The sequence below is a fragment of the Lolium perenne genome, chromosome 3 (genome assembly GCF_019359855.2).
Source record: "Lolium perenne isolate Kyuss_39 chromosome 3, Kyuss_2.0, whole genome shotgun sequence".
Lineage (NCBI taxonomy): Eukaryota > Viridiplantae > Streptophyta > Magnoliopsida > Poales > Poaceae > Lolium > Lolium perenne.
This window is the reverse complement of record NC_067246.2, coordinates 250,271,290-250,296,455: the sequence shown is the minus strand read 5'-3', so window position 1 is coordinate 250,296,455 and position 25,166 is coordinate 250,271,290. Positions and strand designations below refer to the sequence as shown.

At 46.1% G+C, this 25,166-nt stretch overlaps 3 protein-coding genes across 3 annotated transcripts; 2 read left to right on the top strand and 1 right to left on the bottom strand.

Moving 5' to 3' along the window:
• Positions 1 to 2,436: 2,436 nt before the first annotated feature.
• LOC127344695 (uncharacterized) lies at positions 2,437 to 5,763 on the top strand. The gene is made up of 3 exons (XM_051371034.2): positions 2,437 to 2,817; positions 2,914 to 3,253; positions 5,560 to 5,763. Exons 1-3 carry the CDS (start codon positions 2,474 to 2,476, stop codon positions 5,623 to 5,625), a joined length of 750 nt encoding a protein of 249 aa, XP_051226994.1. The 5' UTR covers positions 2,437 to 2,473; the 3' UTR covers positions 5,626 to 5,763.
• A 202-nt stretch (positions 5,764 to 5,965) lies between these two features.
• On the top strand, positions 5,966 to 7,207 carry LOC127344696 (uncharacterized protein At4g08330, chloroplastic-like). The gene is made up of 2 exons (XM_051371035.2): positions 5,966 to 6,449; positions 6,564 to 7,207. Exons 1-2 carry the CDS (start codon positions 6,394 to 6,396, stop codon positions 6,991 to 6,993), a joined length of 486 nt encoding a protein of 161 aa, XP_051226995.1. The 5' UTR covers positions 5,966 to 6,393; the 3' UTR covers positions 6,994 to 7,207.
• A 349-nt stretch (positions 7,208 to 7,556) lies between these two features.
• Positions 7,557 to 11,864, bottom strand: LOC127344694 (serine carboxypeptidase-like 27). Its single transcript, XM_051371033.2, has 9 exons — positions 10,793 to 11,864; positions 10,580 to 10,675; positions 10,375 to 10,467; positions 10,113 to 10,198; positions 9,731 to 9,991; positions 8,684 to 8,811; positions 8,509 to 8,604; positions 8,023 to 8,128; positions 7,557 to 7,925 (listed from the first exon to the last, which is right to left on the bottom strand). The coding sequence occupies exons 1-9, from the start codon at positions 11,136 to 11,138 to the stop codon at positions 7,782 to 7,784; spliced, it is 1,356 nt and encodes a 451-aa protein (XP_051226993.1). The 5' UTR covers positions 11,139 to 11,864; the 3' UTR covers positions 7,557 to 7,781.
• Positions 11,865 to 25,166: the final 13,302 nt, after the last annotated feature.

The window sequence follows — 25,166 nt, the reverse complement described above, 5'->3', positions numbered from 1 at the left end:
GGAGACTTGTAGTCCAACACTTGGGGCTTCCACCTATATAATGAGGGGCCAAGGGGAGGGGGCCGGCCACCCCAAGACCACAACCTGGCTGCCCCCCTTGAGTGGCCGGCCACCCCCTCCCAAACCCTAGCCGCCCCCTTCTCCTCCATAGCTCCCGCGTGCTTTAGCGAAGCTCCGCCGGAGTTCTCCACCGCCACCGACACCACGCCGTCGTGTTGTCGGATTCAAGAGGAGCTACTACTTCCGCTGCCCGCTGGAACGGGAGGTGGACGTCGTCTTCATCAACAACCGAACGTGTGACCGAGTACGGAGGTGCTGCCCGTTCGTGGCGCCGTGATCAAGATCTTCTACGCGCTTTTGCAAGCGGCAAGTGAACGTCTACCGCAGCAACAAGAGCCTCATCTTGTAGGCTTTGGAATCTCTTCAAGGGTGAGATTCGATAATCCCCTCGTTGCTACCGTCTTCTAGATTGCATCTTGGCTTGGATTTCGTGTTCGCGGTAGGAAAATTTTTGTTTTCTATGCAACGTTATCCTACACATAGGGGTGTTTGTACGTGCGTGTTTGTGAGCGTCTGCATTGTACTGTGTTCTCAAAAAAAAAAAACCTACAATATTTTATTTGCCTTTTTCTTTGTGGCGGAGTATTTTTCCTTTTTCTTTCTTTGTGTTTTCCTTTTTGGTTGTTTGCATCCTTAATGTCTCAACTCGTTCTTGACATTACGTTGGGGGGTCAAGCCAAAGAGAGAAATCACAAAAATAAGCTAACAAATGATTTAATGATCAATGATACGATCCGCCCATGTAGTGTGACCGTACCATATGTCAGTAGCTTCGTCCCGCCAAATACTTTCACACCTTGCAATAGATCGGAGATGCGAGACTTAGAGACACGGTAGAACAAGGAAACCTCACATCCGAAAAGGATCTAGAGTGCAAACTCGCAAAGGGAATCCACCGCTGCCGTTGCTTGGATCTTGGAGGCTTTGGCATCGATCTTCATCATCATCAACACCTTCATCATCTGCATTCATCTTGTTGTAATCCTAAACCCTATTGTGGATTTTTCACTTGTATTCATTCTATCCCTCATATTCCACTCATATAATGATGATGATGTCATTTTCCTTCATGTGTGAGTAGTTCTATTTTTGGGGGAAATAACGAAACCCTAGCAACATTATAAAATTAAACAAAAATTTGTGTTTGCTCTTTTGGAATATATGTGTGGTGGCCTTCTTCAATGATGTTATGTGTTGTCGACCACATAATATTTGTCTTTGAGGCATTGGGGGAAAAACATCATTTGTATGTAATTGGAGGAACATGGGAGTTAAGTACGTGGTATCATCCACCACCTCCACCAACTATGTATAACTCAACAGTTAATATCTATAACGGTAGGGAACCCTTAATTACTTAGGATTCCAGCCAATGGCTAGGGGAACTAGTGGTGATTATGAGGGGCATATGTTAGTGCCACTAAGTGCACATTTATGTGGACCTCATCGTATACACACTACAATGGCTTCGTAATATCCTAATCAAAGACTTCATAATATTGTAGTGGTGAGTCTTCAGCTCCGTGAGGACACTTTATCGTTATTGAGTTTCAAGTCCTTTATATCGTCATGTTATCTCTTCTCTGTATTCACGTTTTGAAATTAGCTACATACACCATGTGCACTTGCAGACATCACCCGGCGAAGGTGACCCCCACCCCCACCCTCAACTGTAAGTTCCTTCCTCCAACAAGCTAGGTTGGCCGACCCTCTCAATCTCTCTCTCTCTCTCTCTCTTATGGTTTCTCTCATGGGTTGCAGTTGAGGTAAGGTTGGGTGGCTAATTGACTTGACTAAGAGTAATATAAATCTCAGCTAGCCGAGAATTAGCAAAACCGGATTATCACCTTATAGACATACCCTTATCATAACAGTTTGATATTAATATATTTCCTTTCATCGAAAAGATGCAGATCTTTTAGGATCCAATCGGTTTTCGTTTTTGTTAGTGTCGTTTTACATTTGACACTTTTTCGATCTATGGATCATATTTGGCATTGGTTGATGCTCTGGTAAGCTGGTCCTTTCGAATCTTACCATGACGACTTTTCATTTATCTACTACAACAAAATTTAATATGGCAAACTTTGTTCGACTTTAGCAATGGAGGAACGAGGGACGACAACGCGCTTTCGGTTCGCATTAGTGTCTATAATCGTCGCTAGCTGGTGTAAAAACCAATTTATAATTTTATTAGTTTGGATTTTTTACTACGATAGACCAGTAGACTTTTTTAAAAAAAAAAAGCTAAGGTAAACACACGCACAATGCACCGGTGGTCCGGTGCACCCACACCGCACAGCTTGGTAGCACTATCACTATCAGACACCCGTCGCCCGGTCGGCCTCTCAGTCTAGGCTACGAGTATACGGACCCGAGGGGACCGACCGAGCCGACTGAGCACGCGAGCGGGATGCAGCAGGCGCTGGGCCTGGGCCGCGCGTGCAGCCTCGGCCATTCCTGCCGCCGCAGCACGGCCACCACTCCTTCCCCCGCCCCTCCACCTCTCCCTCCTCGCACCACCACCACCAGCAAGAGCGGCGGCAGAGCCGTAGCTGTGCGCGCCGAAGCCGCCTCGTCGGCGCCGCGGACGATGGAAGCCACCAAGCGGGAGGAGCCGACGGTGCTCACGCTGCGGGCCGTGGAGGCCACGCCGGAGTCCTTCGCGCCGTTCGGGCAGGTCATCGCCGCCTCCCCGGACGGCGACCAGTTCGGGCCCCAGGACGCCCAGCTCGACCTCAGCCGCGGCATCCCCAGGTCACGCACCCTCTCTAGATTCCGCACGAACCAGCCCCAGCCAACCATCCTCTGCTACCTGGCCTAAACTGAAGATTGCGACCTCCGCTTTGGCAGGTTCTACATCATGAGGCTGGAGAGCAAGCCGCTCAAGTTCTCCACAATCACGCACCACGCCGGCGTGACGCAGTGCCTGGGCTCCATCGGCGGCCAGGACTGGTACCTCGGCGTCGCCAAGCCTTCCGTCGTGGACGGGGCGGCGGAACAGAGTGGCGGCAGGAGCCCCGTGCAGTCGCGCGCTGGGCATTACTACCTGCCTCCCGATCCGGCCGAGGTCTGCGTGTTCCGGGTCTCCGGTCCCAAGTTTCTCAAGCTGCACACGGGCACCTGGCACGCCGGGCCGCTGTTTAAGGCAGACGCCGTGGATTTCTATAACCTCGAGCTCAGCGACACCAATGTGAGTTCTGTGATATTCAAACCATTAATTACTGCATTTAATGCTTCTGGAAGATAATCGTTGCATCTACTAGATTATTTTGTGGAGCTATGCGGTGTCATGAAGTTATAAAATTCTATATATGTAGTGTCATTAAGATTGAGAATCTCAATTGCTTCATAGAGCAGATGCATCAGTAGTGATCTTTAGCAGCAGTAGTGCATCGTGCATTTGATTGTAACATGTCATTAAAAGTTCAAAACCACAACACTAAGGTAAGAGTTTCTTCTAGAATAGCTTCTATGAGGTTTCGTGAAACAATTCATTATGTTTGCTTTTTTTTTTTTTTTTTTGGAGAGAATCGTGTTATTGATTAAACCACATCATTACAAAGTACTTCCTGGATGCACTCTGGGATAACATCAAAAGAAAGATTACAAATAGAATGCTCACTACTATGAGCTAAAGTATGCGCCGTGACATTTGCCTTACTCTGAACTCTGAGGCGAGACGTTTGATATCATCCATCACAAAGCCTACAAGAGACCGATCCCTCGCTGGGGCTGAAATCTTCTGAATCAGAGAGAGACAATCTGACGGCAGTGTAATGTGTCTGAAGCCATGACCCCTTGTGATCACAAAAGGTCTCCGAACCGCCGTAGCCTCTGCAAGTTCAGGGGAGATAATGCTATCACCCCCTTCACTCCAGGCTAGTTTGAGGGTACCTGAGTGGTCATGCACCACAGCACCCAAGCCCATCCGCTTCTCAGCCTTGAACACGGCAGCATCTACGTTCATGCAAACTAGACCGGCATGTGGTGGAGTCCAACGTGAGGGGAGGAGGAATCACACCTTTTTTGAAATGGAGGGTGTACCCCTGGCCTCTGTATCAAAATGATGCACACAGCCTTTTTTAAATAATTGGAGGAATCACACCTGTTAGCCGCCGAGGTTTTGAAGCAGCACTGTACGATGTTGTCCACATAAGCCATGATCTTGCTAGCTATCTGCACTGGTTGCAGCCGGTCATTTCTGTTTCTGGCACCGTTTCTTGCGCCCCATAGATGCCAGCACGGTGACTACCATTGTATTCGTCTGTATAGGAGACACTCTATCCAGGAACTCAAAACTCCACTGTTTCATATCTGAAAAGGAACCTCTGCTGAGCTTATCTGAACATGCTCTTTCACCGCATCCCAAACCGTCTGCAAAAATGGTCAAATAAGATGTGGTCCACTTTTTCCGAACGTACACAGAAAACACATCGATCTTCTGCTGGGATCTCACTGGAGCTGGAACTGGAACCCGGTTGGAAAGCAATGGCGAGCCATTCGCCATAGCACGGTGTTCCAAGCTTTATCTGAACATGCTCTTTCACCGTGTCCCAAGCCATGATGTTTGCATTTTTGTGCATTGTTTACACTTTGCAAAACTAAGTTACTTATAGCAAATTTTGAATGTCTGTCAGGCACTTCATCATGAGTTTGTAATTTTATACTAGTATTTCACTTAGCAGTCTACATGTCTTTTAGCCTTTTAGGCACCTATTTACTGTTTTGCTCACCCCGTGCTGCAGTGCATAAACCTTAGTCTCTCATACTATATGTATATATATGTATGTCAGCTGAGTAGTGAATTAACTTGGTATGTTGCCAAAACTCATAACTTAAACGGCAACCACCTTAACAGAAAACTTGATATGTTGTCTATCTAGTGAATTAACTTGGTTCTCTTTTATTTCTGACTCTTGTTCTTGTTTCTTACTTGTTACATGTCTATAAAGCTTTCACTTAGTCCATGTGCTACTGCTGTGTAGAGCGGTATCTTGTCTTAAGTGAATTATTATTGTGAGCTCAGCCTGACCTAACTGCTAGTGTATCCAGAGCCGGAATCCTGATAAAACTCTTGTACAAATGCATTATTATTGTTCAGCTGGAATTGGTAACCAACTTGTCTCTCCTAGACTGAATAATGTATGTAGAGTTGATAGCTACATGGAGCCCAGTTTTTTTTTTAAATAGAACTGGTGCTCACCTAATCTACAAAATAACTCGATCTTATTTAGACCAAACTCAGTATTATGTGCCTAAAAGATTCGACCGTGTAGTTGATCAACTGGAAGTGTACCATCTCAAATCTTCCATGATGTGACGATGCGAAGCTTGCAAAACCATGCCACTTTACAACTCCCCTGCCAGTACTGTGCTTGAGTTAGATGTTGCTAGTTGAGTTGCAATCGTTGTAATCTTGGGCTTAATCTGAGGCGTTTGCTTCGCTTGGATGCGCTACAGTTCTAGTCTGATGCTTCTTTCTGCAAATATTCGCAGGTTGTGGATCACACCACGCACTATTTCGAGAAGCAGGATGGTGTAACCTTTGTGATCGAGGATTGAAATGGCCTAGGCACGAAGCTGTGGTTGAATGCACCGGCGCACCCACAGCTTTTGTAACGAACGACCCGTATGTAAATGTAATAAGCCACGTAATAATACAGTAACGTGATTACAAGTTACAAGCCACGTATGTCTGACGTCTCGTTAGTCTGCTGCTTCTTCAGTCTGTTTTGTTGCTCGGAGTCGAATTGGGCTGCGCGCCTGCGCCTGTCCAAAACTGGAGCGACGCCCGTTCCGGTACCCCAGCTGCAGCCGGCCGCCCGGCACCACATGGCGCGCGGCCGCCATGGACACGGAGGCCACCAGCCGACCACCGGCAGGTTTCAATAGAGGGAGAAAGTTATGTGGCCGCCGGTTGTCCCTCCATCACGCTTGGCTGGCACGAACACGATGGTTGTATGCAGCTCCCCTCGACACCAACACGTCTCCGCCGTCGTCGCAACAGGCGTTGGGTGCTTTGTTGGTCAGAGCAAGGAAACACAGCACCCATGCCGATTGGCAATTACCCGCTGCTCCCAACTAATTAACAAACGACTTTATTAAAGCGCACGACGCGCGAGGTGGCGACACGGGAGGCGCCGGACGCTGCCCAAATTCCTCCGCGTCTGGGTCTGCGTCTGCCTGACTAGACACCGGACAATCAACCGCTCTTTTTAGTCGTTTTCTCCCCGTCCCCCACTCGCTCCACTCTCCCCACTCTGATCGGCCAAAGGTAAAGCGGACGCCCCGGCGAAGAAGCTCTCGAACGCCGCCGATCCATCGTCGTCCATGGTGAGGTCCCAGTCGCTCGACAGCTACTCCTCCGTCCAGGACGTCACCTACAGGTTCCAACTCCATCCAATTCCACCGATGCTTCTTCAGCTCCTGTCGCCTGCCTGTTGTCATCTTCGCATCAGGGAAACTGATGTATATGTTGCGCTTCCTCCCTGACTTGGCAGCTGCGGCTACTGCGGCTACGCGCTGAACCTGAGCTCCTCGGCGCGGGACACGGCCACCATCGGCTACTCCAAGTACGGCAAGCAGATCAGGAAGGGCGTCGTCGCCTTCCACGCCGTCGACGAGTCCCGATTCACGCTGGCCGACGAGGTCACCTGCGCGCCCCACCTCCGCCCGGGGCGCGCCTGGTCATGGTCGTGGGGCCTCTTCAGGAGGAGGTCCCGCCTGCTCTGCCGCAAGTGCGGCGGCCGCATCGGCGCCGCGTACCAGCAGGACGAGGGTGATGACGGCGGCTCGGACGACGACCTGCGCACGAGCTCAGGCGACAGCGGCGGCGGTGGCGGCGCGTCGAGAAGGAGGAGCTACGTGATCAAGATCAGCGCGCTGCAGCCCTCGTCGGACGATTTTACCGCTGTTCCCTTCTCTCTATGACGAGTAGGGCGTCGCGAATTGCCTCCATTAAGATTTAAAGAGTGTATACCGCGAGTATTGTTGCTCAATTTTGTTTCTCTGATTGTACTAGACTAGAAGAGCTTGATGTACTCCTTATGTAAATTGGATCCCGCAGAGTTTGTGTTTTGTAGTGAAGTTCACCATATGTCACAGTTTTGAGTCACCTTGTACTATGTATCAATGGCTTAATTTCTGTGTGGTTTTGCCTGTCCATGGACACCAGTTACTGACATGAAATTCTATGTAGACATCTAAAGGACGATTAAATATTTTCCGTTTTTTCCAACATAATAAGCCGACTTGGAAAAAAATCTGAATATGAATTTTGGTTGTGCTTAACAATATCAGTTCTTCTAACTCACTGTGAGTTGGGAATTTGGAGCACAGTCTGAAGGTTTGCAGTCAGGACTCCAGGTAAGTCAATGCAATCAGTACCTCAGTTAGTCAGTTGGATGTCATGGCGAGTCCTCGCCATCCGACTAATCCAAAAAACTTGGATATGCAAAAGGCCAGTCATTCTCTTTCTGTGCAATCAGTAAATCTAGAAAATTGCACTGCTCAAACAATCACTATCATTATCATATACAAGGACCTGTTTAGCTGCTGCACTACACTTGCCAGGTTTCCCTATTAGCTATGAAACATACATACAATTCAATAGGGATAACTGAATAACATGTTGTAATAATAAAATCAATCGAAGAAGAATGTAAAAAAAAAACAGTGAATATGACTTTCGTGGTTTGCTATCGTTTTGCTTCTAGCGGCTATTGAGATGGCATTGGTGTGTCCTTCAAAAAATGTCTGAATATTATTAACGCTTGTCGAGGCCGGTGCAGAGGCACCTCATGCCCTGCACCTGCTACGGTCACGAGGGTTAGTCCTTTGTAAACCTGACTCCAACCCCCAACCTGCAAAACAAAGAGGAGTACTCAATATCAAGCTGAAAATAGTTCTTTCTCAGCCAGAATTTTCTCGATTTAGTGATAAGCCTTTTAGTAAACCGACCTTTCCGTGGTCATACCAAGGGTACCAATTCATCAGCGTTGGTAGCTTCAGAGCACTTATCGAGTATCTTGTTGCAGTTACAGGAACTACCGCATCAGTATCCCCACTGTGAAAAAAGTAAATTGCATGGTCACTCATTATTCTAGGTCATGATCATACAATAGATTATTTTGCAGCAACCAGAAATCATTTCAGAATGTGGTAACAAGGAATTTTCATTCCTCTTCCTTCCTTGAAGGGGGAATAGTAAAAAAAAAAATGTTTGGAGAAGATCTTCACTTGTACAATAGGTCGACAACAATATAAGGTGGTACTAATATACCGTAGTTAGTCGAACATAACACATAAAGATGAAACAAGACAGTCTCCATGTTAAGCTGCCTAAACCATGTACTAGACATCCTGAAATAAAACTTAGTAGATGGCTCTGTCATGCAAAATATAGGAGATCTCAAATAAGCAAGTGCTGGGCCTTCTGGCGCTTACCTGAAAACCCATATCTTCATACCAGCTGCAATTAACTCGTGGTAAATAGGAAGCATAGATTTGGGGGAATCCGCCCAGTACGGGCCGACAATATCACTGCAAAAAATAGGTAAATGAGTACTTAAAATAAGGGAAAGAACTTTAAAATTTATTTTTCAGTCAAAATGATAAAAACCTGCAAGTTTGCCAAGGGTATTGAATTCCAGTAGTGTTAGCATGTAACGCCATCTGCACTTCTGGTAGATTGTAGTAGATATTTGAATATCTTTCCGTGCAAGGATCATAAGCTCTAGACAACCAAGGCTGTATATAAAGTAAATTTTAAAAATATAATTAAAAAATACGTAGTTATGTACATTCACCCATTCAATCAAGTGGAAAATAGCAATTCTAGGTACACAAATAAGAAGCAAAAATGGAGCAAATAGTTCAAGAGTGATGAAAGTTACTGTAGCAAATTTCATAGCATGACCTTTCATGTTAAGATACCTATCAATCGGAAGTAGAATACTTGATACAATTATACCCAAATTCAAGCAGTGTTAATGGCCACAGGTGCATGAATGCACTCTCTACAAGAACACCCAAATGGAACCCTCTGAAAGAAAATGCAAAACCATCTAATTGGAAGTAGTCATCACCAAATTAAGTTGCTTAACAGATTGTGTTTCACCCATTACATCACTTTTAGTGATTTTCTAATTTTTGGTTCCTATTTATTGGAACACTGGCAATTTTATACTTCATTATTTCTTAACCACCGCTGCTGAGCCTCGAGAGTTGAGACTGAACTACTTGCTCATTGTCCAGCCTAAAATAATGGTGAACCATTTGGGTGATAGTAAATCGATCTCAACCGTCTACTCAGTTTCATGTTCTCTAGGTTTATATGCATTTACTACAAGACATCATGTGTCAAAGTAACATAGCAGTGCCATGTTAAGTACTCTTACTCTATTAATAAAAGGCCGTGTGCATCATCACGATGCAGAAGCCGGGGTTCCATTCCCCATTTCGAAAAAAAAAAAGTTAAACACTCTGATGTTTAACTAACATTTTGTGTTCGACAATGCACCGATGCCTGCTCGTAGAATCCATACTCCAATTATCTTGTAAGCAACTAGTTATAATAATACTGTACCATTACATTTTGATGTAACAATTAGAATTAACAAAGTTACAGCAGGATCAGTTTTCAAGATTTAGAAGATAAAATACTTACATAGCGTCCTCCGAGGCCAAGTTTGAGAGAGGCTGTGTTATTGCAGGGCTTTGTATAGAGACTGTAAGGATCAATATTGCCTTCTTCGGCACTAGCCAGGTTCAGGTTCTTGGCACATTCAGGAGAAGGGTGCGTTGCGGAATCAAAAATGCACGTCGCCTTCAAGTTGTGGTAAGTGCTATCAGAGATCAGACCATGGCTCCACCAGTACTCAAATGTGCCAAGATAGTCGTGGTAGTCGTCCGTAACCGCATTCCCCACCTTTCATGATCAGGAATAGTATGTTTTCAGAAACTAGCATACATAATATTCACCACATGGATTTCACCACATGTACTCAAATGAAACTTGTACAATCAAAACATGGATTTCAAATATTCACCACGAATCCTTTGAGGTTAAGTATTGGGTTCTGAATGCCCTTGTTCTTTTCGTATATGATCTTGGCTAGTTGCGGAACATAATGCCCTGAAAATATCACACATGCCATATAGTTTGAGTCTTCCTTTTGGCAAAAACGCCAGAACAGCAAATTAAAAATTCAGGCCCCGTTTGGAACAAGGGGGGGTTTCACCAATTCCTGTAGAATATTTTTTACAAAATTCTTGCATTTAAAACAAGCCTTTATAGCATACAGTATATACCTGCATAGCTCTCTCCAGCAATGTAGAACTCCCTGTACTTGTACTGTGGGAATCTCTCCAGCCAATTCACCAGAAAAGCGTAGGAATCCAGTGCTAGAAGACAAAAATGACACCAAAGGACAGGAAGTTGGTACCAGAATTCTGAAGAATCAGTGTCACCGGACGGCTTTGCACAAAAATGGTCAAGAATGGAGCAATCAATTACCAGTCTTGGCATCTCCCGCGGTGTACAGATCCACCGTTGTGTTGGAGTAGGAGAAGCCCACGCCGGCCGGCGACTCCAGGAAGAGCAAATTGGCCGCTGCAACCACAAGCAACATTAACACACTCACACTGAATAAAAATTCGGCCACTAGCGATGATACACTGCTGCTGCTGCTGCTGCTGATAAGCTGGAGCTGAAGTGAAGAAGACGGACCCTTGTTCCAGGAATTGGGGTTGAGAGAGAGCGTCTTCCCGTCGGGCCTGATGCGGAACGGGCCGACCTCCTCGGACGCGCCGTAGCCGACGGAGGAGCAGCCTGGCCCGCCGTTGAGCCAGAGGACGAGCGGCGCGATGGGCCCGGCCGCCGGCTCCGCCTCGACGAGCCAGTAGAAGAGCGCGCGGCCGCGGGCCTGGTTGACCGTGACGTAGCCGGAGTACTGCGAGAAGGCCACATTGGGCGGCTGCCCGGGGAGCTGCCGGATCCGGTCGCTTTCCTGGTCGGCCAGGGCGGCGGCCGCTGACAGCAGTAGCGCCAGCAAAGCCGCGACCTCGCGAGCCATTGGGGGTGGAGCAGACAGAGCAGCAAGCTTCAGCGGCTGGAGCTGGACCGGCTGTTGGCCTGCTGCGCGCGCAGCGGCACTCTATAGTAGTCTGAGCTGAGCTGAGCTTGCTTGCGCTTGCTCAGTACGCAAAGCTTCTTGTGCCTGCTGCAGGCACTGGAGAGTGGAGACTGACAGCGGGAGAGGAGCTATAAGAAATTCATGGCCAGCACCAAGAAGTCGGGATTGCTTGCATGGATTTCAGCTGCGGGCTGCAGGGGATTTTGGTTTTCGATCCTTACGCCAGCGACAGCTCAGGTCAAGGGACCTCGGCTGGGCTGGGTCCCCTCGACGGAAGCGCTAGCTAGAGGAATGGTGGTGGTGGCGGGCGGCCGATCTCACATTCTCATTCCTTCTGACCGGCGCGCCCCACCGAGGCGCGCGGTGGGTACGGGGGAAGCAAGTAGGAGATGAAAATGTGCCAAGATTTTTTTGCTTCGCGTGATGCGATGATTGACTAGCAGAAGTAGAGTACAGCTCAGGGGCGAAGGAGAAAGTGAGAATCAGATCGTGTACTTGGCTCAGTGGATTTCAAGACTAAATTAGGTGCCCTTCGTGCTGCCGGTGCTGTGTGCAGTGTGCTACAGATCGGTGGGCATTGCGTTGCGTGGTTAGCGGCGCAACGACGCGGAAAGTGGCCCGTCCGTCGGCAATAGTATAGTGGCGGGTCGGCGAGCGTGGGTTTGTGTGAACGGAGGTAGACGAAGCTGGAGTGGGCACATGGGGGTTGGAGGGAAAACGGGAGGTGGTGGCGCGCGGCAGCCAGCAGCGAATAGTAATAATTCATTGGGGAACGCATCTATCCGCTGTTCGCCGCGGCAGCTAGCGGTGGCCGTCGTGCTCGTGCACGCGTTGGGCGGCCGGACCGCCGCGACACGGGCGCGGCAGTGAGCTGTGCTCGTTCCCGTGTCGTTAACCACCGTCTCCTATGGTGCTCGGCCGACATGGACAGTCTGAGACGCGCTGGACGGCTGGAGCGGATAAACCAGAGCCGGTGGACGGCAGACGGCAGTAGGAATCTGCCCTGCCGCCACTGTGATCAGCAAAAGGGCTTTGGAGACGCTGTGATGATGGCGAGCGGTAGTACACTGCAGCGTCGGAGGCTCCCGAAAAGAATAACATGCTGACTGCCGCATGATTGCAGTGCGCACACGCAGAACAGAAAGCAGAGATTGCTTGGGGGAAAGCGCTCACGTTTACGCGCGCATTATATTCTTTATAGGCTTCCATCTTTTCTAGCGCACCGTCTGTGTCTCTCTCACTCACGTTAGGCTCTTCTGTCTACAGCGCCCAACAACGAACCTCATGTCATGTGGGTGGGCGCGTGCGTCGTTGAGAGATGAAATGATGTGGCCTACGTGCGTGCAGGCCCTATGCCAAGTTTGGTGCCCGTAGCGACGTGTCGACGTATCAGCATGCTCTTCAGCGTCGCCGTGTGTGGCATGATATACGCCCAACTGAACTAGTTCTACGCGCTGACCGGCGGATCTCGGATGCCATCAAACACTGAATCAGTATGCCCTCCGTACAGTTGCGGAGGGAGGGATTGAAGTGGGCCGGGTCGGAGAAATAAGTTCTACTGTATTTTTTTTTTTACAAAAAAACACGTATTCAACCAAAAATCCATATCTTGTGAGTTATGATGTAACAAACTATATATCCTGACCAATGTCAATCCTTGTGGGTGGACAGGAGCCTGGTCTTGTAATGATCTTTTGAATCAATATATTTAGGAGGGGAGTTTTTCCCCGGTGAAAGTTTCAAAAAGAAAAGCGGCTCCATATCGGTTCAATTTGCACATTTCATCAAGTATAACTACAAAATGGCTAAAAATAATTAGAATGTACAAACTAAAGCTACATTTTTATAAGATAGTATCACACTATTAAGTTGTATCAATTTGGCAAGTTGAAACTGTCGAGGAACCGTAGCATAACCTTCTTGTCATCATTTTTTTGCAAATATCTCTTTGTCAACATAGCTTGTTCATTATCCTATAACATTGAAATTGAAATTAATCTTCAGCAATCTCTTACGCACTACTAGTCACTAGACCTAGTCACTAAACAAGTACACCTAGAAAATAAAACTGACATTTGAAGTAAAAGGGGAAATCAAGGGGGAGACTCGTATAGGATCTCTACTTTGGGTGAGATCCTAGGATCTACACATAAAAATCATATTTAAAAATTGTGAAAAAATCTGAAACTTCTATACAACATACCTACGGGTTGTTTCTACAAGTCCAAGAAATTTTTGGTTCAAATTTGACCTACAGTTAGAGAAACAAAAAAGACAAATTGTACAATGAATAGTGTCAGTTTTGGGTGAACACTATCCACAAGCAAATTTATCCTTTTTTGGTTCTCTAAGTATAGGTCGAATTTGAAGCTGCAAATTCTTGCTCTCCATATGTAGCATAGATGTGTATTGTCAACTTTTTTGAGAATATTTGAACATGTCTTGCCTTTTCAAAAATAAATGATCTCATAGATCCTATATAATGGTAGATCGTACCCAAGTCATGCCCGGGAAATCAACCTCCTGCTGTGTTGTTGTTGGTGTGCCCTCTTTCTCAAGCCTTTTGCCTATTTTTCTTGCTAAGCTAGAGCCAGTGCCGATGTTTCTTCCTCCTCCACTTGAATCCACTCAGCTTCCTCGTTGGCGTCCATTGGAGCAGGGAGGGCAGACGCAGGGAGTGGTGGGGCAAACGGGCACGACTCGATCAGGGCCTGTTTTCTTTTTGCCTCGAACTGAGCCAGTTCGGTCGACCAACCTCGACCCCCCTACTGGCTCTGCATGTGCCTCCGTACCCTGGGTGTTGGGTGGCTTGTATCAAACACTTGATCAGTATGCAAAAGTACTATCACCAAATTGGATATACATGGCATCTAGGGAGATGTCGTTTGAGACCCATATGCCGAGAATAACCCGGCCTATGAGATCGGAGATCACGTGAATTAGGACCTAGGAAAAAAACCAAAGCAACTATGTTAAGAGAAACTTTTAGTAGTCCCACTCTGATGCAGATGCAACTCTCTCATAGCTATAGTAAGGCATGTTGAGATGTGCGGCTCTTAATGAGCAAAGAGGGTGTCCCACAAGGCAATCTGAAGGAACACACATATATGAGCAACACTGACACATTGTGGGAGAATTGGGTGAATCTCTAGCAAGTTCATGAAAGACTGGGGAGTATGATTTGTAAGCTCCACCCGAGGAAAGCCTATGGAGCCTAGTACAATACCGACATTAAGTGAAACTTGCTGCACAAGACTAACAATACAAGACATACTCAATTATTCACTTGTAGTCAAGCGTAGCTCCTTATCTAAGTGGAAGTTTAACTTAACAGTCTCCACTAAAGTGTATGTATATTAATTGGTGATTGAAACTAATGTGCCTTTGAGATCTGGTAGGGGATTTGTCGGATGTAGATGGGCGGAAAGCAGCCCATATAGCCTACAATTTTTGAAATCTCAAGACCCATCACGTGAGGGCTTGGAGATAACTTTGGGGACTAAAGTTTAGTCCCACATTGCTAGTTGCGAGGGAGTCGGAGCTGTTTATAAGGGTTGCTGTTCTAGTCCTTGTAAGTTAGTGCGAAGAGAATGAGTCATCGCGCACTCTGTAACTGAAAGTGCATGGAGATCCCATGTGTGGTTTTGGTAATTGATGACAATCCCCTATGGACTAATGTTTGCATCGAGTTATATTTGTAGGAGTTGTCCATAGGATGCTTGAACCATATGTTGGATTCAAGGTTGTAATAAGGAGAAATTGATGAATAATATCAAGTGTCAAGTATGTCTTGAAGATGAAGATGAAGAGAGCCCTCAAGTTTAACTTCAAGACATCAACATGATGAAGAATGAAGAAATGAAATGCAAGTTCAAGATGAACCATCTCGAAGAGATCATTTACTTGAAGTTGACATTCATATGGTGATCATGGATATGTGAAGATGCGCCGAATAAGAATCTCTCCCATGGTAGATTATGGGGGAGCAATCCACAAGATTTCTTCATGCAAGCACTATCAAGAAAGGCGTTCCATCTTGTTACGGTCAAGATCATCATCATCGAGCTCAAGAGGAACGTGCAAGGTTAAGGTTTTCTCTTGATAGGGTTTCTTTCTTACCGGTCTCATGTTGTAGTTGGAGATCGATTATAGTTTAGTTGCCGTACTATCAAGAGAGCTCTCGAGTGAGTAACTCGATCGTATTCTTCGGAGAGCTCAAACCTTTGCATCCTTGCATCACTTTATTGGTTGTTATTTAGATCTTATCCATGTGATGTTTTACATCTTGTGCTTATTCTCATGACAAGCTCTAATTTATAGAGAATGGTTTTTGGACGGGAAACTTGTTGCATTTTTGAGGTTGGAGGTTTTACCGGTTTGTCTTTTATAGATATGTCAAACCTTTTATCGTTTTTTTCTATCATCCCTTGTTGTACTATGAGGGTTCCCTGCATTATCTTATAGATCTCGTTACTAGCTTCAAAACGAGCCCAAGATCATCAAAATCGGTGTCTGGATGCTCAAGTTATGGTCTTTCTCGTTTTGATGTTGCTGCTAGTTTTCCCCAGGCCGGATAATCCGGGGCCGGATATTTGCAATATCCCCCTGAAAAATGCTAAGGACTAAGCGGCCGAGCCCCCAGTATACCCTATGGATATTTGGCCGGATATTTTTCTTGGATTATCCGACCCATGGTATTCCCCAATGGATCGATTTTCTGGGGGATATAAATACCCCCTTCTTCCTCCTTGGGCGGTAGCTTCTCTCACTCTCTCTCTCTTCTCCATTGTTGACCTTGAGAAGCTTGCTCTATCTCTCAATCCCTCCATGATGCTTGCCCCCATTTGAGGAAAAAGAGAGAGGAGATCTTGATCTACATTTCTACCAATCGAATCCCTATCTTAGTGAATGGAATCCTCTAGATCTTGATCTTAGAGTTCTATGTGAATTTCCTTATTTCTTCCTCTCTTCTTCCTCCACAAGCTTTTGTAGCTTTGGTGAAATTTGAGAGTGAAGGATTTTCCATTGCATTTGGTGCATCGGTTTGAGTTCTCCACGATGATTCGTGGTGGTGAAAGGAAGAAGATTGTTGCTCTTAGGTTCTTGGAACCCTAGACGGATTCTAGACCTTTGTGGTGATTTGTTGGGAACCTCCAATTAAGTTATGGATGTGTTCCCCAACCTTTGTGTAAGGCTCGGTTTCCGCCTCGAAGGAAATCCCTTAGTGGAACATTGACCTAGGCCTTTGTGGCAAGGGTCACCGGAGAATAAGGTGAGGCGCCTTCGTGGCGCTCGGTGTATGGTGTGACTACCGCATATTTGGGTGAGGCCTCTATGGCGTTGGTGTGCATCGAGCAACCACACCTGAACATGAGGCCTCTTGTGGCGTTCGGGAGCACTAAGCCACTGCACCTCTCCAACGAAGATTAGCACTCGCAAGAGTGTGAACTTCAGGATAAATCATTGTCTCCCGTGTGTCTCGGTTATCTCTATACCCCGAGCATTTTACTTATGCACTTTACTTTGTGATAGCCATCGTTCTTGAAGTTATATATATTGCTTAGCATAACTTGTTGGTGCACATAGATGAACCTTGATATATAGCTTTGGACTTGACAAAGTAAACGCTAGTTTATTCCGCATTTGTTAAGCCGATCTCGTAAAAGTTTTAAACCGCCTATTCACCACCCTCTAGGCGACATCTGTTTCCTTTCAGTAACATCCCAACTTTGTTTAATAAATAAAGGAGCGATCATGTATATTTCATGCATCTAGTTTGTATTTGAGCAAAATTTGCATCAAACCCTAATGTGCAAATTCTTCTCTATTTTTAATTGCTTTCAAAATCTCTCATGTTTTTACAAGATAAGCATCATGGTTTTGTTGTTATTCAATGATCCCATGTGTGCTTTGAAATATCTCTGAAAAGTTTGAGTTTTCAAACCACATTCAAATAGATTCAAATTCAAATTTGATTTGGGAAATAAAAACCAGAAAAAAGGAAAAGAGAGAGAGAGCTCACTTCTCTCTCCCCTCGGCTCAGCCCACTTTTCCCTCTCTTTCTCCTCTCCCTGGACGAAGCCCAACTCGGCCCAACCAGCAGCCCATCGGCCTAACATTTCCCGCAGGTTTTTTTTTTCGCAAAAGCGTCTTCGTCCCCGCGCCTCCAAGCTTCTCGCTGGCAGCCTCGCTGACCACCCGATGCACCAATTGCGTGGAAATCCTCCGCCACCGCCCAGGGACCCTAGGTCTCCCAGTTCCCCCTCTCTCTCACTCCCGCGCCGGAGAACCCTAACCTTAACCCTCGTAGATGCTGGCCACCCCTGCCAAACTCTTCACCGGCGAGCCCCCTCCAGCCTCGCCGTCACCGCCATCGCCACCAGGGTGAGCCCCTCTTCCTCTCCATGCCCTCGCCCTGCCCGATTGCGCCCCGTAGCGCTGCCGCGACGAGGCACCTGCCTCGGCCGCCGCTCGGCCTTGTCGGTGGCCACTCTCCGACCACCATTTGGTAGCGGCGTCGCCAGCAAATGGTCGGCCACATCGCGCTGCCCGTTTTCCCCTCGCGCGCGCCCTCTCGCGGTCGAAATCGCCGAAGCCAAGCTCGCCTGTGAGCTCATGGCCATGCTGATGTCAGCATCACGCCATAACTCTTTATTTTCTGTAAATATTTCTGTAATTCATTTTTCTATTTAGGAAAATAGTATGACATGTGGGACCCTCTGTCAGATATTTGATTATTTCTTAATTATTTAGAAAATAATAAAGTTATGACGAGTGGGCCATATCTGTCAAAGTTTTAATAATTTATGGAAATTTCAGAAAATGTTTTAAAATGAATTAAACTTTGGAAATTCATTTTAAATCAGGAAAATACAAATAATATATCAAAATGTTCAAAAAAACAAATCCTAACTGTTTATCCATGTGTCATACATGCTTGAACCAACTAAAATTCAAATCTTAGCGGAACCCTAATCAACCCCTCTCATATATCGGGTTCGATGCAGATTCCCCTTTAATTTCAGTTGATGCACCTAGGGTTGTTCCAACCCCTTTAATTGTATGTGCATTGCATTGTGCCATGTCTTGTTTGTGATCTTCCTTTCCGGTATTTGGTTCTTCTCGATAGGGACCGAACGCGAGCCCGTGATCAACGCCACCGAAGAGCATCACACGAACAACGAGGGACAAGGCAAGCCCCAACCTGGTTCATATATGGTTTTGAAATGTTTTTACTTCTGGTTCTTACATATTCCATATGCTCCAAATATGTATTATTGGTAGTTATAGTTATCCTATGTGTGCATATTCCATCCTTGTAGCCTAAAGTTCCTGATCCACCGCTCCAACCAAAACTAGGTTTGAGCTTGTACGCATCGCTAGAGTCGTATGAGATATGCTTAGCCATGCTTAGTTGCTGAAGTCTGATCCATCCGGTTGATGAATCAGAGCTACGAATGAACCTAGTATGACAGGATGATGTGGTATGATCAGTAAAGATAATAATCATGTTTAAACACTTGGATGGGCCACCACATGGGGATGTGGTGATTTGAGTCGTTCTCGTCGATACTAGGACCTGATTTCTCGCCATCAGAACCAAGACTGAGCGTACAGACACACGGGGCCTATGGGAACCCCTTAGCCCGAACTTGCCTAGCTTACCCATGAGTCACTTAGTTTGCGAGTTCCATTTTCCATACGCATGGGGAAATGGTAGAAAAGGTTTTCAAAGATGCATCATACAGGGCGTGGCCGGGGCATTAAACTGGATCCTATGCGCACAATAACCGGGACCGCCTCGAAGAATGGCTACCTACGATGACGGAGTTCTCCAGTTAAGTTGACTCATGGAATATGCGAAGTAAGGGAAATGTTTTAGTCGACCACCCTCTGCTGGCACACCAAGGAAGTGTGTTAACCTAGTGGCATTAAGAGTCAGTCGGCGCGTATGAGTAAAGTTGTACACCCCTGCAAGGTTAAATCTTTTCGAAAAGTCGTGTCCACGGTTACAGACGACTTGGTGATGGATTCTGTGATCATAGATAACTTGGACATAATTGTAAAACTTGTATCAAGTGTGTGAATAAGGATCCGTTCTCAGGGTATTGAGGGGGTGATCCTAGTTGATAGGTTCAACAAATGATGAAGATTCGGTGGATTCAACATGATGATATAGAGCTAGAGTTGTTATCACTCTATTATCCGTTTTAAAAATGGTCTGGATAGACGAGCTTCTTCTCCCTCTTGTTTACAAAGGAAAACTGGCTTTACACAAAATAAGCTCCATATAAAGCCTCACATACCCGCTTTGCTAACAGGTTGTACTAAGTCTTGCCGAGTCCCTGTACTCAGCTTTGCATACTTTGTTTCAGACAATGCCCCTCCAACAGATGGTGATTTCTACCTTGACGTCGTCGAGTAGTTTGGAGTTCCCAGGCGGCAGCCTGAGACTTATGGGCTTGGATGTCGCCTTATGTTATGGCCTCTTAGGCCGTTTGCAGTTTTGTTATATAGAATAGCATAATTTGTTTCCGTTACTTGTTGTAATGTGGTCGGTCAGTGACCACTACGTGTAATAATTTGGATCTTAACTCTGTTAAGAGTTGTAATATATTTTCTTTCAGCCGTAGAGTCACTGTTGTATTACCGATTCTTACACTGTAGGCCCTAGAGATCTAGGTTAGGTTTATGCCAGATGTGAATCTGGGTTTGTCTAGCCCCGACCTCCGGGGTTCCCGACACACTCCTCCTCCTCAGCACCCCCCCCCCCCCCCGCGCGCGCCTCACCTCGTCAAGCATCGCACACACGTGCGTCGTGTTTCGTGACTCGAGTTCTAGTTCGAAATCAGTTTTGTGGAGCCTAATTTTTTTGCTTGGTGCACCAACTGAGAAGGGTACGTGTCAGCGTACGTGTGCATGCTTGCCGCGTGTATGCGACTTTTTACTCATGGCGGTTGGAACGCATCTAGAGTTCTCCACTCACCCCCTCTCTCTCTCTCTCTCGCCATGTTTCTTTTGTTACGTCGCCCTCTAGTCTTCCCTATCGCGGCGACTAAGTGCACGGCCGTACAGGAGAGCAGGTTTCCGAAACCCCGCCTGTCGACATCCTGCACCGAGAGGCGGATGATAAGGGTTTTGAGAGCTTCTCGGCGCGACTGCTCGATGATGTTCGTCTTCTTCCGCGTTGTCCTTATTTTTCTTCGACGGATCCGACCTCTCCGACAACAACATGGGCGACATCAACAACGTCCATTGTGTGATATGTGTGCTCTTCATCTCAAATATTGCAGCACTACTTGTTCCATATTCAGGTATGTCCCATGTGTTGAGTCTGATGTGTATGGTTAAATATGCTAGTGCAATTTTGGTATTGCTTTTGGTAATTAAATACAATCGGAATTTGCCTAATAAATATCCATAGAAGTAACTTCTTCTCTTTTAATCCTTTAATTTCTATAACGAAATTAAGTACTTGGGAGACTATACACATGGCTTGACCCTATTATAAAAAATTGGATATAATCCTTGTCTCTTCTAAGTGTGGAGTTTGGCTTTCCCCTAGCTCAAATAACGTGGGAACAGTGATATTCTGGATCATGGATCATGTTCTTTTATGGTTATCTTGCGCCTCCTCAAAAGTTTCTTAGTGGATCGAGGATTTCTTTTTTGGTGGGAAGGATAGAGGAGAACACTGCTCCAACAAGTGTAGCATATGCAAGGGTATGAACTTCGGGATACATCATCGTCTCCGTGTGCCTTGGTTACTTCCCAACCCGAGCTTCTTTACTTTGCAATAACTTCCATGCTTGATATTCTATAACCTTGCTGCTTATATTGCTTAGCATAGGTTGTTGATGCACGGCAAACCCTAGTTTATAGATTTTGTGCTTGATAAGTAAAAATGTAATTTAATTCTGCACTCGTTTAAGCCCCAGCGTGGAAGTTTTTTTAGACCACTTATTCATGCCCCTCCCACTCTAGGAGGCATCCTTGGTCTTCCAGAAGTGCAAAACCATACCCACCATGGCATGATAAAAAAGAACACATTGCATGCAGTGGCGCAGAATGGTTCGAAATGTTGGTATGACCAACGTAAAAGACGTAGTATTGTACATGGGAAACTGCCCCCCCCCCCAACACACACACAGACATAGGAATGTAATGTATATGTGTCATGTGTGCTCCTCCCTTCTCCGCCTCCCCCTCCCCTCCTCCCCCCCCCCCCCCGCGTCAGGACGCGTTGAATGAGCCGAGAGCCGAGCGGAGGTAAGACATGTGCCTCTGTATTATAAATCAATCGACCATTTAATCAAAATCAGTCTATCCAATCATTTAGCTGCTTGCTACAGACCATCCAACCCAACTATTTAGAAATTCCAAGCACATCCAATACAACTACTTAGAAGCTTAACCCGCGTCTACTAAAAAAAAAGCTTAACCTGCATGTACCATTTTTCTTCGACGGGGGTGAGTAGTGGTACTAGCGGCAACGACTTGGTCTTGATTGGTTGGACCCGATATCTAGGATGAAAACCTAGCCCCAGCCATCTCATGATGGACATGGCGACAAGATCAGCGCGAATGGTTTTCCCTTTTTCTTAATCGTGTTGCAACTAAAGAGGCGATTTTGGCATAGCTGCTTTTTAAAATGGTGGTATCTGTTTATTTCATTGAATAATTTTGTGGTTCTTCCCTTGCTGTCTATTCCATGTACCAGTAGATGTCTTTGGTGCTCCAAAATTCAGCAACGGAAACGCACGGCGACATCACACGGGATCAAATTGCCATGTCCAATGCGGGCTCGATGGCAGATCGCGGAGTCCCTGGCGGACCATCATGTGCGCGTAGAACTCCATGCTACTGTTCATGCATCATTTTTTTTCTTCAGAAAAAGCCCAAAAGGTTGCTACTATATGTAAGCATAGCCACGTGTGTTAAGACGAAAAGGAAAAGGTTAGGAGGTTCAAGTCTTAAAGCTGCAGAACCAACCTGAAGTTAGGTGGTTAGGAGGGTGGTTGTATCCCGAGTCAGTGGTGAAACTGTGAGTGGTGGAGCTGCACTCGGTGCTACCGGTGCTGTAGGGCACCATCCCAGCAGCTACACTACAACGCGTTATTCCTCCGTTTTAAGGTTACAAACATGAAATGTCTAGCTAATTAGCACCACTAAGCCTGTATTAGCACCACACTTGATTGTTTCTAGCTCCATCCCTGCGCCTAGCCCACTAGAGTTTAAACCCCAGATTTGACATTTGTGTGTCTCATAAAGGAGGAATATTCATTCAGTGGGAGGCGACGTTCCCGTCGACAATGAGACACCTGTGATTTCGGAGGTGCTCACAGAGGTAAGGTGTGTATATGTACATTCATAGTGGTAATAGTGAGGTAAGGTGTGTATATGTACATTCATAGTGGTAATAGTGAGGTAAGGTGTGTATATGTACATTCATCTGAAGGTATAATAGCTGCCCCCCCATGGGGGTCTCACAGCGATTAGCGCTTCGTGACCGTTAGATCTTGTCAGATGGTGAATCTTGGCCGTTAATTTTTTTCACTGCCACATATAAAAACGAATCCTCCAGCAGAAAACCCTAGCAGCCATTCTCTTCTGCCCCTCACGCTCGCGTCCGCCCCCAATCAGCAGCCCCCATTCCTCCCCAACCCCTGCCCCGTCTCTCCCCCAATCCCCTCTAGATCCTCTTCGCCCCGTTCTCCTCCGCTGGTCTTCTCCATGGCTGGAGAGACAAAGGGCCAACCATGGCACCATGGATGAGGATGCGGAGCTCGATGTGGAGAAGCACCCCGGGATGCCCAGCAGCGTCTCAAGGAGGATTTCCTCACCATCTATGCATCATCCCCATGTGTAGTAGTCATTTTTACCTTGCTTCCCATCTCCATCCTAAAACATCTTCTTATTTGCTCTATTGTTGTGAGGTTGCAGGTATGCAGAGAAGGTGTTTGTGTAAATGCCTAATGGCAAAAACTGCTATGGTGACGCCCTCACCCTCTACATCGACCTCCCGAGCTCCAACCCCCTCAAATTTGACCACCTCCAGTACCCAGCATCGACAATGACGTCATCCTGCTCTAGCTCGCCTCCCCTTCATGCTCTGGCACGGTCTGGTTTCTCCAGATCGGTGGTATGGTGGTGGTGGTGACCGTGTTGTGATGGTGTTGCAACCTAGGTCAGGTTCGTCGTGGCCTCCCATACCTCCACTCGGTGGTAGGCTGCGGCTAGCCCGGCCCCTACTTCGACTACGACGTCTCCCTGGACCATGGCCTCGGTCGCCCATCAAGGGTAAGATACGCTTTTAGTGATCATCTCTTATTCATCATAAATCAGATAAGTAGGGAATAAAATCTGATGCTATGTTCTAGGCTAGCTTTCGTGGTGTTCATCTATGATATTTTTGGTAGTACTGGTGGTCTCCTGGACGTGTGTATATGTGTGTCCATGTGCTGAAGATGAGCTCTAGGTTGTGAGATGTAGATTGTAGTGGTATATGTAGTTCTTCTGATGCACATGTATATGTTGTGTGGACTGATACTGGTGGTAATTGTGGTGCTCAAGTTTGGATGATTTGGAAGAAGACAACTCGCCAACAGTGGCCATGGTGCATATCTCTTCTTAATTTACAGAGGCTTACTATTATGTTCAGGTTATTTGATTTATTTTCCTCTTGGTGGATATTTAATTTGGTTAAAAGTATGATTTTTTTTAAGTCAATGTTGTGAAATTTCCACATATTTACCTAAGAGACACGCTAGAACACCCAGTCGAGGCGAGACGCCAGTACTCACCATACAAGAGCATCGCGCGGATGCTTTGATGATGGCATCAGAAAGGGTGATGATGCCACCAAGGTATGTGGTCAGAGGACCACAACAAGGTGTACGAACAGTTGCGGCGAGACGCCACTACTCACCATACGAGAGCGTCGCTCGGATGCTTTGATGATGGCATCAGAAAGGGTGATGATGCCGCCAAGGTATGTGGTGAGAGGACCACAACAAGGTGTACGAACAGTTGCTCCCCATCCGCCCCATGCCAGGAAAAAAATCTCATTTATATTCATCGCATGATGTTTCTAAATTTTGTTAATTTCTACAGCAGGGAAGAATAATCATATAGATGCCATGCTTGTATGATTTATTTATGACTGAAACTAATGTAGCTTTGAATCCTTTTGAGTTGTGTCCGGCCAGTCATTTCTCTGATTGTCCTATTGTCTCACCATGGTCATTTTCATTCCAGTGTTTATAGATGGAGAAGGATCATCTAAACAATGATGTACTAAATTGGAGTCGGAGGTTCAGCTACATTGATACCCTTGCTGGATATGCGCCCACTAATGAAGTTGTTGATGCTCAATCCATGGAAAAGGAGCAAAGAGCAAAGCCAAAACATGTAAATCTACCCACAGTAAATGTCTTTGTCTGAAGAGGATTCTCTTCCCTTATATTTGCATGTCCCTTGCAGGGATTGGATGGCAGACATCCTCTCTTAGGAGAAGACCAAGAAATACACACCTAGGGGAAAGAAGAGGAAAAAGGGGCGTAGGGATAATCTGGCATATTGAAGTAAGTGGCATATTTTCCCGCAAAAAAAGAGAGAAGTAAGTGGCATATTGAAGTAAGACAGTGACATTGTTCCCTACAACCCTTTCTTGTTTCTTTCCCTCGTGGCGAGTTTGCTTCTGCTGGCTGCATATATATGTAACTGATATAACATTGGTTGTTGCATGTCAGCAGTGTGTTTGATTCTGTATCTTGGTTTCTTGTGCTAAAGTTAATGGAAATGCATGTCTTAATTTTTTTATTGTTTTGGTATGTCAGTTAGTTTATTGCTGTTGACCAGTTTATTAATTTACTGAATTCTCTCGATGGTTTTTTGCCAAATCTAACAATCCATGGTTGACACTATTAAAAATTGCCATCTATTTTGAAAATATAAATGGTTCCTAAA